General features: G+C 40.9%; 1 protein-coding gene across 1 annotated transcript; it reads left to right on the plus strand.

Annotated features, from left to right (window-relative positions):
- The first annotated feature begins 11489 nt into the window (after positions 1-11489).
- On the plus strand, positions 11490-15046 carry LOC142498084 (nicotinamide N-methyltransferase-like). Its single transcript, XM_075606591.1, has 4 exons — positions 11490-11685; positions 12383-12398; positions 13461-13601; positions 14764-15046. The coding sequence occupies exons 1-4, from the start codon at positions 11490-11492 to the stop codon at positions 15044-15046; spliced, it is 636 nt and encodes a 211-aa protein (XP_075462706.1).
- Positions 15047-18487: the final 3441 nt, after the last annotated feature.

Consider the following 18487-nt stretch of genomic DNA (forward strand, 5'->3'; position numbering starts at 1 on the left):
CATATTCATCTGTGTCCTAACAGAAGGTTATATAAAAAAACATTATTGTTAATATAACATAATTTAACTATAAAAGTAGTACTAGGAACATATATGTTTTTACTTACAAGAAAAAAATGAATTGATGAGATTCTGGCGTGTCTGGCCACCACTGGCTGTTTGTTCATTTTCAGCAGCTACATGGGGGGGATGCTCGTCTACCAAAGGCTCAGCTAGGTCTGATTGTACATTGTGCCTGAGTGCAACATTGTGCAAAATGCAACAGGCAAGGATAATATCAGACACTTTTTGAGGCTTGTATAGAAGAGCCCCACCAGTTCTGTCCAGACACCTAAATCTGGTCTTGAGTAGGCCAAATGTCCTCTCTATAACAGATCTTGTAGAGATATGGGCTGCATTGTACCTCTCCTCTGCTTCAGTTTGAGGGTTTAGCACCGGAGTCAAGAGCCACGGCCTAATTCCGTATCCCGAGTCACCTATAATCAATGGAGCACACATAAGCTTACATTAGTGATAAGATTATACAATGACAGCATTCCTAAAGAAAAATGTGTTTTGTGTTAGAACATCTAAATCTGTACTCACCCAGCAGCCAACCATGTTCAAAATGTCCCTCTTCGAACGCATGGAAGACTGAAGAGTTCCTCAGGATAGAGGAATCGTGACTGGAACCAGGGAATTTTGGTACCACATGCATTATCCTCATCGTGGCATCACATACCACCTGTACATTGAGTGAATGGTAGTGCTTACGATTGCGGTAAACATGCTCACTCTGACTAGGTGCAATCAAAGCAACATGTGTGCAATCGATTGCACCCAGCACACATGGTATCCCTGCTATATTATAAAAGCCATTCCTGACTTCCAGCCACTCTGTTGCCTCTGTAGGAAAATGAATATAATTCCTAGCGCGTCTATTGAGTGCATAGAGAAACTGGGTAAAGGCCCGCGAGAATGTAGATTGCGAGACCCCGCCCACTATGCCCACAGTTGTCTGGAATGACGCGGAAGCAAGATAATGTAATGAGCACAGCATTTTAACAAGCCCAGGGACTGCACGACCTCTGGCTGTCAAAAAATCTAAATCTCCCCTTATCTCCTCATAAAGAGATAAGATTGCTGCTGAACTCAAACGATAGCGACTTACTATCTCCTCCTCACTCATCCCATCTAACAGGGTTCTCTCCCTGTACACACGCGGACGAGTCACAACTTGTCTCCTCTGTCTTCTCCTCTGATCTCCTGTCCCTCTACCTCTCCCTCGGCCTGTCCCTCTCCCTGTCCCTGTCGTATCCGCGTGCCTGTCCCTGTCACTGTCCCTCGGTCTGTCCCTCGGTCTGTCCCTCCCTTGCCCTATATCATTCTCTTGATCAGCAAGCATGTCATGAAAAAGAATGTTCCTCTGTCTCCTAAACAATCGCAACATTTTGAAATGAGTAGCTGTGAATGAGCAGGTAATGGGCGTCCTTTAAATAGGTATGTGATGATGTCAGGTGACATAGTAAAATGCAAGGTGTTACATTAACATAATAAAGTACTTCTGTGCCAAGCTGTGTGCAGTTGATCTTAGAAGTATTTGTTGTGTGTATTCTGCAGCGAATGATGATATTTGACAATGATGTCACGTGAAGCTTTGTACAAACATTGCTTGAAAATAAATAGTTTAATGTGCAATGCATGTAACACTTCTGAACGCAACAGTCAGTCATGTAATTAGACAAAAAGGCTGAGATTGACGTGGGAAAAGTTTGCTGTAAAATGTGTAATTAGCCATGTTATTGTCACATGTTGACAACAATGAATTGTCGTGTGCATATGCATGCATTTCTGTAATGAGGATAGTTGCTATAGAATGAGTTTACAAGGTGTCACAATGATTAATTACTGTACATGTGTGTAGAAGTTAGGTTGAAGTGCTTGTAATGCAACGGTTACAATGTAAACATGCAATGTGATTGAGTGTCCAATAAGTGACGTCATGAAAATAGGGAGGACCCAAACTAGATGTAAACATGAGAAGAAAGATGTACATGAACGTTTAAAGATGCGTCACACATTACAAGCATTGTGTAATGTATGTATGTATGTGTGACATGTGTGACATGTGTAACATCATGTAAATAATTGTCGCTCAGTTCAGTAAAATGTGTGATATGATGTGAGGTTCTCCTTTAAGAGTTAAGTATAGTATTTTCCCTTGACACATCATCACATGATGAGTAATGTGACACGCAAATGATGAAAACATGTAAAAGTACAATGTTATGCAAATAATACACGTCAGCTGTGACACAATGCAGGGAATGCCCCCCACACTGTAATGCAAATCACGTTTGTATTGTGAGCAATGAAACGTAAACAGTACTATACTGTTATACGTCCCCGCTCCATTGACTCCATTGATGTACAGAAGATTTTTTTTTTCTAAGTGCCGTTCCGCCAGCCTTAGCGATCGTTCTCCCCTCCAACCTGCCAACTTTTGTTGGCGGGAGAAATTGGCCATAACATCTCAATTTCGTAGTGCCGATCAGCCCCGATAAGCTGATTTTGGTACTTGAATCCAGCCGATTTAAAAAAGTGGCGATCAGTGGCGAAAACAGGCTTATCGGCAGCCGACTGGCCATAACAAAATTATCGGCTACGAAACCTGCCGAAATCAAGCACTTATCGGCGCTTACTGAATCTCATACCCAATTTTGGCTATAAAATGCCGAAAAAATCCTTATCAACGCTTACTGCATGAGGCCCTATGTCTCTAACTCTATTCATATATCTCCATTTCTCCTTCCGTCCCCACTTCTCAGTTCAGATGAACTCCTTTCTTACCTGCGTCCTCTGACACCACACAGCTATATCCCCTGCACTAAATCACACCCCTACAAATCATCCGCACATATTCTTTTTCTATCCATGCTTCTCCTCCTTGCTTCTGGGGATATCTCTCCCAATCCTGGTCCCTGCCTTATTTCTACTTGCTCTCATCCTCGCCTGCCAAATGCAATCTCTACTCCTTCTGGTTTTAACCCCGCCAACCTCATACCCATCCCCTGCCACCCTCCCTCCTCTCTCCCTTTCTCTTGTGCCCTTTGGAATGCTCACTCGCTTTCTAACAAGTTCCTCTCTGTACATTACATTTTCTCTCTCACTCTCTGCTCCTATTTACTATATCTGAGACCTGGCTCACTCAGTCTGACACTGCTCTAGAAGCTGCCCTCTCCTATGGTGGCCTTTCCTTCTCCCACACTCTGCGCACTGATGGCAGGGGTGGAGGTGTGGGTCTCCTGCTCTCCCCCCTCTGCCGTTACCGAACCCATCCTATTCCTCCATCTCTTGCTTTTCCCTCCTTTGAGGCTCACACTGTCCAGATCTTCTCTCCTCTCCCTGTCCATGTGGCGGTCATCTATCGCCCACCTACCTCTACTCATCCCTCTTCTGCCTTTCTCTCTCACTTTGAATCCTGGCTCTCTTTCTTTCTCTCCTCAAACTCCCCTGTTCTTCTCCTTGGGGACTTCAATTGCCACATTGATGACCCCTCTCACCCTTGGGCTTCCCGCTTTCTTTCTCTAACCTCTTCTTTTGGCCTTCAACAGTGGACTGCAGCCAGCTACCACAAGGATGGCCACTACTTAGACCTGGTTTTCACTAAAAACTTATCTCTCCAATTTCTCCATTTCCCCTTTTCCTCTCTCTGACTATCAACTCATCTCATTCTCCCTATCTCGCTTCTCCCCTTCTCCACCTCCATCTACCCACCAGTTCTGCAGAAACCTGCGCTCTATTCACTTACCTGAGTTTGAGCACACTTTAAGCCCCTCCCTCTCCTCTCTCAGCTCTGCTACAGACCCTGACAACCTGGTCAGGAACTACAACTCTGTCTTGTTCTCGTCTCTTGATATACATGCCCCGCTTTCTCTCTGCCGCACTCACCCTTCTAACCTTAGACCCTCGCTAAATTCCCACATGCGCATGCTGCATTCCTCCACTCGTTCCTCTGAACGCCTCTGGAGGAAGTCTCACACTCTCGCAGACTTCCTTCACTACAAATGTATGCTATCCTGTTTCAATTCTGCCCTCTCGCAAGCTAAACAAGCCTACTTTTCTTCACTAATCAACATGCACAAGTCTAACCCACGCCGACTGTTCTCTGTCTTTGATACTCTACTCAAACCCCTCTCAGCTGCCTCTCCTTCCTCCATCTCCGCTCAGGAATTTGCTGACTATTTTAAGGAAAAGGTGGAATCCATACGGCAGAACATCCCCTCTGTTTTTTCCTCCCATCCTACACCTCTTCCTAACTCTCCTCCTGCCTTCCTTGACTCTTTTTCCACTGTCTCAGAGGAGGATGTGTCGCTGTTGATCGCCTCTTCTCACTCTACCACTTGCCCTCTTGACCCCATTCCCTCCCATCTCCTAAAACCTCTTGCTCCTACTATAATCCCTACACTAACACACATTTTTAACTCCTCCCTCTGCTCTGGAACCTTTCCATCCTCCTTCAAACATGCAACCGTTATACCATTACTCAAAAACAGCAAGCTTGACCCTACCTGTCTTTCTAACTATCGACCTGTCTCCCTCCTGCCTTTTGCCTCAAAACTCCTTGAACGTCTTGCATTCTCTCGCTTGCTCCATTTTCTCAACACCTATTCTCTCCTAGACCCTCTACAATCTGGCTTCCGCACTACTATCTCCACGGAAACAGCCCTCACTAAAATAACTGACGACCTCCATGCTGCCAAAGACAGAGGTCAGGACATACTTGAAAACGAGAGGTAACTCTCAATGTATTACTTCCTGGTAAAATATTTTATAAATAAATAAATAAATAAATTATACTCTGCTAATATTACTCGACCTCTCTGCAGCATTTGACACAGTGGACCACCCTCTTCTCCTCCACATTCTCCATACTCTTGGTATTCAGAACAAAGCTCTATCCTGGATCTCATCCTACCTCTCCCATCGTACTTTCAGTGTCTCTTCTGCTAACACCTCCTCCCCCTCTATTGATCTCTCTGTGGTGGTACCCCAGGACTCTGTCCTGGGACCTCTTCTCTTTTCTCTGTACACACTCTCTCTAGGTGACCTAATAACATCTTTTGGGTTTAATTATCACCTCTATGCCGAAGACACACAAATATACTTTTCAGCATCCGACCTTACACCTTACACCTGCTGTACAAACCAAAGTTTCTGAATGTCTCTCTGCTATATCATCCTGGATGGCCCTCCGACGCCTTAAACTCAACATGGCTAAAACAGAGCTCCTCATACTTCCTCCCAAACCTGGCCCTACTACCTCCTTCGACATTACTGTTGGAACTACAATCATTCACCCAGTAGCCCAAGCACGCTGCCTAGGGGTCACACTCAACTCCTCTCTCACATTCGCCCCTCACATTCAAAACTTTTCTTAAAATTGTCGCTTTTTCCTCCGCAATATAAAAAAGATACGCCCTTTCCTCTGTTGCTCGACTGCTAAAACTCTGACTCAGGCCCTCATTTTCTCCCGTCTTGATTACTGTAACCTCCTGCTGTCCGGCCTTCCAGCCTCTCACCTGTCTCCCCTACAATCTATCCTAAATGCTGCTGCCAGAATCACTCTACTCTTTCCTAGATCTGTCTCAGCATCTCCCCTCATGAAGTCCCTCTCCTGGCTTCCGATCAAATCCCGCATCTCACACTGCATTCTTCTCCTCAATTTTAAAGCTTTACACTCTTCTGCCCCTCCTTACATCTCAGCCCTAATTTCTCGATATGCACCATCCAGACTCTTGCGTTCTTCTCAAGTATGTCTTCTTTCTACCCCCTTTGTATCTAAAGCCCTCTCCCGCCTTAAACCTTTTTCACTGACTGCCCCACACCTCTGGAATGCCCTTCCCCTCAGTACCCGACTAGCACCCTCTCTATCCACCTTTAAGACCCAACTTAAGTCACACTTGCTTAAAGAAGCATATGAATAGCACTGTGGATATTCTGACCACATGATACATAAAGCTTGGCCCCCTGCAGACGCACTTACCAGAACTCCCTCCTATTGTCTCTGTACGTTCTACCTACCTACCAATTAGACTGTACGCTCCTCGGGGCAGGGACTCCTCTTCCTTAATGTTACTTTTATGTCTAAAGCACTTATTCCCATGATTTGTTATTTATATTATCTGTTATTTATTTGATTACCACATGATTACTACTGTGAAGCGCTATGTACATTAATGGCGCTATATAAATAAAGACATACAATACAATACAATATATATATATATTACAGCAACAACCACTATACCCCCCTAACATACACATACAGTACAGTATATGCACATCAATGATACTATAGGCCGGGAGGGGAACCCTCGGGTGTTCCCCGCAGGCCTGCAGTACCAATTCAGTGCACCCCAAAAAAATTACAACACAGAAATACACCACTCTTGACACATACAGTATAGTAATGTGCAAAATTACTATTATCCACATATGGATAATAGTGCATTTGCCCATTTGAAATACATAAAGAACAATAAATACAATAAATACATATAGTACTCACCCATATCCGGCTGACACGATGAAGGCCACCCTCATCTTCATCACCGTCCATGCCCCCTCTGATGCTGCAAAACATGACCTAGAAAAAAAACAGCCAATGTAATGTCCCCTTACCCTTTAATCACCATAGTGGTTATTAACCGCTACAGTCATTAAGGGGTTAACCCACCCTCACCCACCACTCGGGAGGCCTACATACCCTCCCCCACTACCCCGCACCCCGTGAGGCCTAACCATCCTCACCCACTACCCAGTCAGGAGGCCTACCCACATACCCTTGGGGCCAAAAGCCCCTTCCCCCACCCCCAGTACCCACAATAAAAACAATACACAGCCCCACAATAAACATCATTATATTTATTAAATACATAACCCACCCCCTGTCCCCCCCCCCATAAATACATGATATATTATTTTACATACAGGGTTCATACCCCAGGCCCACGTGAGTCCCCTGTTGGCCTGACAGGTCACCTCACAGACCTACAGGTTACTTGCATCATGTTTCACACAGGGTCTTGATGCCTGTTGGTGGGTCCTGCCAGGCACCATGGCCCACCAGGTGGTCTCTGCGGGTCACCGTGGGCCACAATTGGGTCCCCATGGTTAGCCGGCGGATGTCTGGGGGCCCCAGGTTAGACCCACAGGAGTCTGAGGGGCCTTGGGTGGTTCCCACGGGGGTCAGGGGACCCACAGGTGGTCCCTACGGGTCTGCGGTGCCCCCACAGATGTGGGGCCACCGGTTCTTCCCCGCAGTGTCCCCCGTGGACCCGTCAGCCTGATACCCGTGAGAAGCCGTGGATACCGCAAGTGGTCTCCAGAGGTCTCTCGCAGAACAAAAGGAACCAACCCTGTATGTAAAAATAAACCGGACCTATATATTAAATACATCAATCCCCCCACCCCCCAACACATACAGTACAATAATGTGCCAAATAACTATTATCCAGATAGGAATAATAGATTATTTGCCCATTATTAAACACATTAACAAGCATAATAAAATAAATAAAGTTCTACTGACCGCATCAAGAAGAAGCCCCCGCCGCCAGCAAAATCCTTGTCCTCTGTTGCCAAAAAAATACATAGCCAATACATTGCAATTACATTCAGATATCAATTAACCCCTTAATCACCATTATGCAACTATATATATACGCACATATATATATATATATATATATATATATATATATATATATATATATATATATATATATATATATATATATACACATACATACATACATACATACATACATACATACATACAGTATGTAACCATGCTGTAAAATGGCTGCAGTCATCTCTCCTGCTGACAGTAAGGCCTGGTAAGTTATGGGCATGCCAGCAGTTATCATGGAGGTTTGCCCTCACACCCTGGTGAGGTGTCATATGTCTCATAGGAAGTGACAACATGCTGTGTGTCCACGGTTAGTGACATCAGAGATGTGCCTGTTCCTAGGTGATATAAGACACAGCACTGTCTAAAGTTAGTTGAGTTCCTGATGCTGTGCTGCCTCTGTTCAGTAAGAGGCACATGGAGGTCTGCAACATTGTTGCAGTAGTCTGATGCAGAGCTGTGAGTCTGCCAGCACAAAGCAGACAGAGAAAAGCTGTTGGAGTGTTATGTAAGAGCTATGAGACAAGGAGCAAGTCTGAGTGCAGGCTTGGGATGAGACAGCTTATAAGACTGTGACCAGGGACCTGGCACAGGGACTATCTTCCTAAAGGGGAGATAGGGAACCCACCAATTAAGGGAAGAGATACCTTTCAAAAGGAAGTGCGGTGAACATGGGAGGCTGAATACACCCCATTGTGGAGGGCAGCTGGCCCACCGTACTAATAAAGATGCATCTGATCAAAGACCCTCTCGTGTGTAAGTGTGGAGTCATTGCACAGAGAGAAGCACCACAGAGGAGTTCCTCATCAGAATCATCCCCAAGCGGACGCCGGGATCCTGATGAGGTGGAGGCGCTGCACTGGATCTAGGTAGGACTCAGCACACTACCTCAGCTGCCTGTCTGGGTTGGCAAATCCCCAAACACCATCATGCGGGAGACTCAGGAGTCCTGTAGCCAACAGGTGCACCACCAGACATTACACTGTAACGGGGACTGGTTAGACCACAGGGGCCAATATGAGATTGGGTGGGTCAGGCCAGTTCAGAAAATCCGTTACACATACATACATACATGATGAACCAATATACAAATAAATGTGTAGGGGTTATCAAAAACATGTTCTAATAAAAATACCACTTCTCCATATCAGCCACAGTCAAATAAAATCCTATTTCCGAAACAAATCAAATCTCATCTTCCAATCTAAAGCATCAAATGCCAATCAAAACATTGAATTTACATTGTATACATGATTCATACAATCTATGCACCATGTACACTCTGCAAATCAATGTTAACAATAAAATATTCCAAACAAAATACCATTAAATCCAATCCAAACAAGTATACTATACTATTTAAACCAAGCAAGTCACCATAAATCAATTAGCATTCATTAATCACATCCCAAAACAATTAAAATACCATCCATAACAAGTACACAATTAACTAATGCAACAGTTAAACAGAACAAGTTACCATCAGACAAAATATAAATTCCAAAAAGAATACAATATACAAAAGCAAGCCTCACCATGACCTAAAGTACACCATACAAGACCAAAAATTACATCTATCTAATTCGAAAATACATTACACATACATTTATGCATAGCAGCATAGCCAAAATAATTTTAAATACTGCAAAACAAGCTTTTCAAACAAAATCATTTCTTACTCTGTATGTATATATCGATCTAGACATACATACATACAGAGGCAAGAAATGATATTTTAATTTTTTTTTTAAAAACATCTAAAAAACAAAAATACATACAAGTTAAAAAAAATAAATTTCTTTTGTTCACTTACCATTACTTGACCCACTCACCGACTCCCGTTGAACAGCTTACTCTCGAACCAATCAACGCACAGGAACCCATAAAATAATAAACCATAAAATAATAAAACATAAAATAATAAACCAAAACAACCCAGGGGTCTTCTATTTGTAATCCATCTTCATCTGTATACTTCTTTCTTGTATCTTGCGCTCTCTTCCGAGGTCTTCTTGTCTTCTTCGGCCATGCCCTGGTCTTCTTTCTTCTGTTGGAGGTCCTTCCTCCTCGGCGTCTGCCTTCAAAACGAGACGACATAGGTTTTTATAGGCCTATGACATCACATTTTCGTCGTATGGTTCCCACAGCTCTGATTGGGCCATGCAAACCATGTGATTTGGGGGCAAAAAATTAATTTTTATCACGTCATTTAAAGGCAATGACACAGGCCAATTAGAATGGCTGTACTTCAATTGCCTTTAAGATGACGTCATGAAAAGAAAGATGGCCGGCCTCACATGGTACGGTAGCCAATCAGAGCGTGGGAACTACATCCCTACTCTGGTTGGCTCTAGTAGACCATGTGACAGAGGCTTTGGGGAGAACGGATGTGACGTCATTGAAAGCCTGTCAAGGAGTATACGGGGGCAGGTACAAAGGCAGCTAATATTGCCCCACCTTCTAACAAACACACTTGATAACAATTAATTGATTATCAGATGATGGCATGTGCAAAGAGAATACTCCCCTTGTCTTGAAATGAAATCACCAGCTGTATTGGTTATATATCAAGTAAAGAGTAAATTAAATATCTATGTAGCTATTTAAAAAAATAGACCCATATCATTAGATGGTACTTGGTTATATTTGTTACTAAAATAACCCAATAGGATAAGCTGGTGCAATAATTCATAACAAGAAAAAATGGTAGTTTAAAAAAAAAACGTTGATACAAAGTTCTAACTGAAAAATGTGCCCACATCAAAATAATTTGAGAATAAAGACTAACATATATTAATAGACAATCATAATAGCCAAAACCCATGACTGCATCCCTCTGGTATATTATCACTGTGCATTTGTCATTATTTACTATTTGGTATTCCAGCTAGCGCAGCAGTTTTTTTCTCTCTTTATATATATATATATATATATATATATATATATATATATATATATATATATATATATATATATATATATATATATATATATATATATATATATGTATATATATATATATATATATATATATATATATATATATATATATATATATATATATATATGTATGCAAATGTAAATACAACTGCATGTCTTAGGCAGGTCTGCAACCCCGCCTGAACCTGAACCTGTTACTGTTGCTGCAGTTGAAGAACAAGTTTTGGCAGAGACTGTAAAACCCCATTATCACCCAGCACACAGCACTTCCACTGCAGCAAGGGATTCTGGGAAATGACATGCAAATGAGCACACAGTGCTACTTTTTTCTTCAAAAATCATTTTTAACATGGTTCCCTATAGGCTTAAGCTTTCTGCATGGTCACAGCTTTGAGCACAGCCAGGGTTAATGTGCATACCCAGAAAACTACCCACAGACAGCTGTTTCGACCTTAATGGGTCTCATCAGTGTGGGGTTGATTAACTGGGTATGCAAAGAAGCTAAAGGATAGGCCAACCATAATACTGAGTTAATTTATGGTGAGTAAAAAAAGTGACAAAAACCCTCCACAGCAAAGCAAATATGCAAATGTAAATACAACTGTATGCTCATCTCCATGTCTTCGGCAGGTCTGCAACCCCGCCTTTCCCCATTATCACCCTGCATATATATTGTATTTATAGACCAGTGGAACACATGCAGATGCACTCATGGGTACATTGCTGCACAAAATAGAGGATACCTTGTGACCTGAATATTTACAGTGACTGAGTGATTTTTATTTATCTAATAAAATTCAGCATATTCCTATCTCAATGTCTGTGTACCTGATTAGTCAGCTGCTCTTTCCAATCAGATGATAAGATTCTCACACACATGAAGTTTGGAAGACACAGAGTCAGAGCAGAAGAACAGAAGTTAAACCCGATGGAATCCAACCACAAACAGTACCACCATGTGGACATAGATCCAAGAATAATATTGGACACTTATGCTTGTGCTGAAAATAATGATTTGCAAGATGAGATGGTGGAATATCCACTAAAACAACTGTATAAGGCATTCACATCAGGTATGTGTGTTTATTTCTGTTCTGGAAACTCAGGACTAGATTCACTAAATCAGGGCAAATAACATACATTTACCTAAAACAAGAATGGGCATTATTATCCCTGAGACAATGCCCTATTCCCTGAGATAGGGATAGGCTATAACAACAGACATAATATACTTAAAGCATCTGCGCTTTAATAAATATGTTTTATTATTTCCCCCTTAGGTAGGAACCAGGAGGTCTCCGGAGTAAAACCGCTTTAATTTGGGACCCCCTGCTTCCCGAGATGCTTCCAAAGTTGATGCCGGTTTCTCTGTTCAGTTTAAAGGTCCTGTGTCACGCGGGTCCATATTAAGCAGTAAGGAATGATGTCACGGCTTCCTATTGGACAGCGGGACATGGGACCTTTAAACCACCATATTGGGTGCTCGGCCAGAGCTGCTACCGGCAGCCCCTTCCTAGGTAAGTATCTCCAGAAACAAGGAGTCCACAGAGTTTAAATCAATGTGGTTCAGTTCCAGAGACTCCTTTTTTCAGAATAACATTACAGTATTTTAAAATTACTTGATGTTACTCCCATCCCTAGATTTACTGATAAAAGTGAATAAAACAAACTTTTATCAACTTTTTAATGGATTAACCACTTAGTAACCCATGGCTAGCTGCACGGTTAGGAATAAAAGTTAATTAAATCGACTTCTATTAACGAATTTAGGTATTCACTTTATCAGGTCAGTAACAACTCTATATTTAGTTATGACTTAAAAATGTAACATTTTTAAGTCATACAGTAACTAAACATAGAGTTGTTACTAACTTCTGATAAAATGAATATCTAAACTGTAGCAATTCCAACTGTTGGAAACTAATAAAAAACTTAAGTAAAATAAAAAAAGTAACATTTAATCTTCATGGAGCTAATATTATGTTCTGATAACATCTAATTTGTATATTAATTGCATATTCTTTTCACTAACAGCCATTAATATTTAAGCTATGCTTTTTAGGGAATAATGCTGGGGTAGTAATGCATTCTTAACTTTAGTAAATTAATTCAGGGTTACTATTAATGATATGTTAACTTAGATTAATGTCACATTACAGCATCAAATCTGGGTCTCAGTGCTTTGCTATTTGCAACTGTTATTCAATACATTTGATTTTAACTAGTATGTTTTAAATTAAATCTAAGAGGGAAATACTAGGATAATAAAACATGTCTCCTTGCTTTTATGTGGTAAAGTTTTTGCACCAGATTTGAAGCTGGGAAACTTTGATACATAACCCCTCTAATCTGAGACAGTCAGATATAAGTTCAACTTTTCATTTAAAATATCAGTAATATTGTCTTTTCCAGAACATAGGAATTCATCTTGTTATAATAACTAATAAAGATGGGTGACACAAGGTGTGAGAAATCAGAACCTATCAGCATCTCACATTGTAAACCCACATCTAAAACCCTTAAGAGACAGACAGACAGACAGAAAGACAGATGTTTGAATGGACGGAAAGTTAGATCCCTCACTATTCCTTATGTGAATTTGAATAATCATATTACACATGCTGCAAGCAGTTGGTGATAGATTTCAATATAAATACAATGTGACACAGAGACAGATACATGCCATTGACAGAATCCTCTGACAAAAGATTAAATGAGAAGATACTGGATACATTAGTGTTTAATCAGTATGATGTTCTGGACCTTTGTCTCTATGCTTTAGGTGGTGCCGGTGGAGATTCACTAATTGATATCACCATGGGTCCGGCAATTTTTAATCTCTTGTCAGCAGCGAACTCTTCAAGGAGATCATTGTGTTAGAACCTGTGGAAACCCACCACGCGGAACTGGAAATGTGGCTGAAAAAGGATCCAGGGTCCTTTGATTGGTCTCATCTGTCTAAATATTTCTGTGACATGGAAGGCAAAGGGTAAATAGTCATTTGAAGTCCATTATTTATTCCTAAAAGTTACAGTTTCTGCTTTACATCTTGGGTAACGATTGGTATAAATGCCACAAAAGTCGCCCATGCTCAGAACATGTGTTAATTTCAGTTTCCGGTCCAATCAATATGTACAGTGATTGCAAGGTGCATACCCCCAAAATATAGGGAAAGGACACAGAAAGAATCATGAAAATTGTAATCAGGTTTGAAATAATAAATTTTAAAAAAGCCTTACAAATAAACTATCCACTTACAGTTTTTTTTTTAATTATTTTCTGTTCAGTCCTCAGTTATTCGGCAGATCTATAAATATTGAAAGAAATTTGCTGTTATTTTGAAAACTTTCTAGATCCTGTTTAATTTATTTGTGAAATAAATTACTTGTAAAAATACATAGATATTACTACATTGCGGCTTGGGTAGTAATCCTGCGTCCTTCGTTGCCTTGGCTCCTCGGATGTGAGGAGGGAAGGCTTGTAAGCTCATAAGAGGTCTGAGCAGCCCCCGTAACATCGTGATAAGAGGAGGAACAATTCTGAAGTGCCGGATGACGTCAGACCCGACCGTAATGCAGAAGAAGATAGTGCTGGAATGCAAGCGCTGGCGATGCATGCGCAGAAGAGAATAGAGATGAAGGAGTCCAACAAAGAAGGAGAAAGGCGTCACCTAAACGCAACAGCAGAAAGAGGCTCTCAGGAGCTATTGTGGTAAAAGCATGATGATTGGACTGATCAGGGGAGGCAGATTGGGGTCAGCTGGGTTGATTTTTCACTTGTTTTCCCCTGTTGTATTGTCTTTGGTTGAGGGTATACATACTAGGTTTATCCTCAGTTGTTTCATGCCTCGTCACTTGAGAAAGAGCTATTGGTCGAAACGTTGTGTGGCACAATACATTTTCTTTATTCAGAAATCTGTAGAGCGTTGGATCCTTCTTTCCTGAGTATTACCTTGGAATATACCTGACAGGTACCTCCTTGAACCAGCAGCACCAGTAAACTGTATGTATTTATCTTTTCATTGTGGAGTGCAGCACACCCCTTTTAAATCACATTGCTAAAATGTGACCTCACCCAAGCCAACCCACCAGAACCAGTTGTATTGCCCAAGTGGACTGTCTGCTTAGCTGTGGATGCTTGGATATTTTTAGCAAACACCAAGATAATTATCGCAGCATCCTGAAGAACATGTCATCACTGCTAAAAGTGAAGGGGTATCTCTTACAGTTTGGCAGTCTAATTATGTCATATTTCAAGCTGGGTGAGCACACACTGCATATTCTGACATACGATGAAGAATTCTTACATCAGGCTCTCAGTGACACAGGTTATATCATCCAGAGCTTAGATGTGCTTATCATTAAGAAGAAATCAGATCTTTTGGATTATGATCACCTTGTGTTTGTTGTGGCACGTAAGGAGAGGGAGATTTAAATGTAGATAAGATTGACCCAATAGCAGGGACATACATACGGCCTATAATCCTGATGTTTGATGCCTTTAAAAACAAAGACAAATAAAGCTTTTGAAAAATAAATTTTTAATTGTTGCATTCAATGGGTGATGGTATTATTCCATTTGCTCCATAACCTTTGTGTGATATTAATGTTCATTAAACAGGTTGAACCATTCTGAATTTTCCTCCCCTCTCCCTTTGGCACAGGGTGGTAGTTACATAGTTTCATAGTGGATAAGGTTGAAAAAAGACATGCGTCCATCAAGTTCAAACTATGCTAAATTTAGACGACAGATACGTAGTTCTATATCTGCACTTACAGTATATTTATCCAGAGGAAGGCAAACAAAACCCCCCGTGACATATCATCCAGTGATATCTCATAAGGGGAAAAATAAATTCCTTCCTGATTCCATGAATTGGCAATCAGATGACTCCCTGGATCAACATTCTTCCCGTGTCTACCTATTTGGTACTGTATATCCCTGAACACCTTTCCATTCTATAAAGATTTCCAACCTTTTTTTTAACAAATCTATTGTATCTGCCATCACAGCCTCCATGGGTAATTAATTCAACATGTTATCTGCCCTTACTGTAAAGAACCATTTCCTTTGTTGCTGGTGAAATTTCCTTTCCTCCAACCTTAAGGGATGCCCCTGAGTCATTTGTTCTGCCCTTGGAATAAATAGTTCTTCTGAAAGCTCCTTATACTGTCCCCGAATATATTTGTATACAGTATAGTTATTATATCACCTCTTAGATGCCTCTTTTCTAATGTAAACAAATCTAATTTAGCTAGCCTGTCTTCATAAATCAGATTATCCATCCCCTTTATTAATGTGATGGCTTTTCTCTGCACTCTCTCTAGTTCCATAATCTCTTTTCTAAGGAGTGGTGCCCAAAAGTGTACTCCATATTCAAGTTGTCGTCTTACTAATGCTTTATAAAGGGGCATATTTATGTTTACTTCCCTTCCATCTATTGCCCGTTTAATGCAAGATAAGATCTTGTTTGCCTTTGCATCTCCTGCATGATGACTTTGGGCACTATTGCTAAGCCTGATGTCTACAAACACTCCTAAATCCTTCTCCATCAAGGATTCCCTTAATTTATCCCCATTTAATTTGTAAGTCGCCTGTTTATGCTTGTTTCCCAAATGCATAACCTTACATTTATCTGTATTAAACCTCATCTGCCATTTACCTGCCCAAGTTTCCAACCTACCCAAGTCCTTCTGCAGAGAAATTATATCCTGCTCTGATTCTGCTAAATTACACAATTTAGTGTCATCAGCAAAGATGGAGACTTTGCTCTCTGCCACCTCAAGGTCATTAATAAACAAGTTAAAAATCAGGGGTCCCAGTACTGATCCCTGAGTCACTCCACTCACAACTTTAGCCCAACCTGAAAAAGTTCCATTTATGACAACTCTCTGTTGCCTGACTATCCTTCAACCAGTTTTCAATCCAGGTCCAATATGCTTTATTTTGTACACTGACCTCCTGTTTTGAACCGTATCAAAAGCCTTTGCAAAATCTAAGTAGACCACATCAACTGAATTACCTTGGTCTAAATTCCTACTTACCCCCTCAAACAAAACTAATAAGGTTAGTTTGGCATGATCTATCCTTCAATAATCCTTGCTGATTATTACTAATAATTTTGTTTTTCAATACTGTAGGTATTCCTGAATATTATCATGTAGTAAACCTTCAAGTAGCTTCCCCACTATTGATGTCAGGCTTACATTTCTGAAATTCCCCAGTTGTGATCTAGCTTTCTGAGAGGAACCTTTCCTCTGCCAAAAGGGCTTGAGGCCTTGTGATTGGATACGAACACACAACACCGCCCTGCTGCAGACTCCCCCGGGAAGCTTTATCACGCACTAGCACTGTTATCTCCAATCTGATGAACGTACAGGCCCGGGAAAGCGAAAGAACCGACACACAGACAGCGTGTCAATCCTTCCGCCTCAGTTTATTAAGCATAGGGTAAAGATTTTTATACAGAAAAAAGAAAGGTTTGGTTAGAGGAGTAACGTAGGTGTAACCAGGGTGTAGCTTGGGTGTGGTTTAGATTAGAGACGTGATTTATGGGCAGGACATACAGTATTAGGGGAATGATTTTGGGGCGTAATTCTCCCTATACAGGTCTAAATGCATAGCCTGTTCATTGTCTGTTATCAAAAACCTTGAATTTCTTCGAGCAACTACAGAGGCGGCACACTTTATCCTTAGTTGGCAGCATCCGATCACATCAGATGAGCAGGCTTGTATCGTGTAGCGGCATTTTGATCCAGACTATCACTAAATGTCTATTGTTACAAGAGGGGACTCTGTTATGGCATTGAAGGTTTTGCTTTATTACACTGCCCTGATATCGCTAATTGCAACAACTCCTATACATACAGTGGTAATGTTCCCTATTTTTTCACATATAGAGTGCTAATTAGAGGTGGTAAATATCCTTGCAGTAGGGGTTTCACGGCTGTATATTATGGGATTTACTAGGTTTCTCTACTGCCCGTGAATCCCTATTTCCACACACCACCATTAATATAGATGTTTGTATTTACATTCTATACGTCTATGATAATATCAATGCTCTACTGCTACATGTTTATGGTTACAAAGGAGATTTTGTTATAACATAGAAGACTCTGTTACAATACTATGCATATATATTGTTACTTGTAATAAACCCACACACATGCAGTGTCTCTATCCCTCAGCTCACACACATGAGAGCTAATTAGAAGTGAGAAACACCCTTCTCTAAGGCGTTTCAAGGCTGTAATTTTGGTATTTACAGAGTTTTTCTATTGTTTGTGATCACCCTATCCTTTAACATCATAACCAACATAGATATGGGCAGTTATTTAGGGTACTATCATTGCTCCTAGATAAAATATTAGCCTACCTCTGAAGTTTCCTCCATTGCAAGCTATTTTTGTTTGGATGTTAAGATATGAATGGTTGAAGAGACTAGCCAATTATACTTACCTTATTATTCCAACTATTCATATCGGCCACAACAATATGGGGATTTTTAATATTGCATCTGTGTTTTTAAAGGTCGATATAGACATAATAATATGTTATTGTTTTTGATTTCTGCGGTGATTCTGGAATACTAACCAGTTTGTGCAGCATTTCTGCTGGACCATTTACTGTGTCCATCAGTACACTATATATGATTTGAGTGCTGTTTATAGAGGGTTGCCTTTCTGATCAAATTCTTTTTTTGATCAACACTGTTAATATCATATACTAACCCTTTTAGCACCAGTCATTTCCTTCCATTTGAGATATATACATACTGTATGGGGATTGCGGTTTAATTTACATATTCAATGTATACCATTGGGACCAGGTGCCTTATTTACTTTAATTTTATCAAGCCGCCTATGAACTCCT

Source organism: Ascaphus truei, chromosome 6 (assembly GCF_040206685.1).
Source record: "Ascaphus truei isolate aAscTru1 chromosome 6, aAscTru1.hap1, whole genome shotgun sequence".
Lineage (NCBI taxonomy): Eukaryota > Metazoa > Chordata > Amphibia > Anura > Ascaphidae > Ascaphus > Ascaphus truei.

What these genes read in the sequence shown, in the direction of transcription:
- LOC142498084 (XM_075606591.1), top strand. Translation starts at nt 11,490, where the DNA reads ATGAAGTTTGGAAGACACAGAGTCAGAGCAGAAGAACAGAAGTTAAAC. An exon ending in TGTGACATGGAAGGCAAAGG is followed by an intron (nt 13,602 to 14,763) that starts GTAAATAGTCAT and finishes GGATATTTTTAG; the next exon opens with CAAACACCAAGATAATTATC.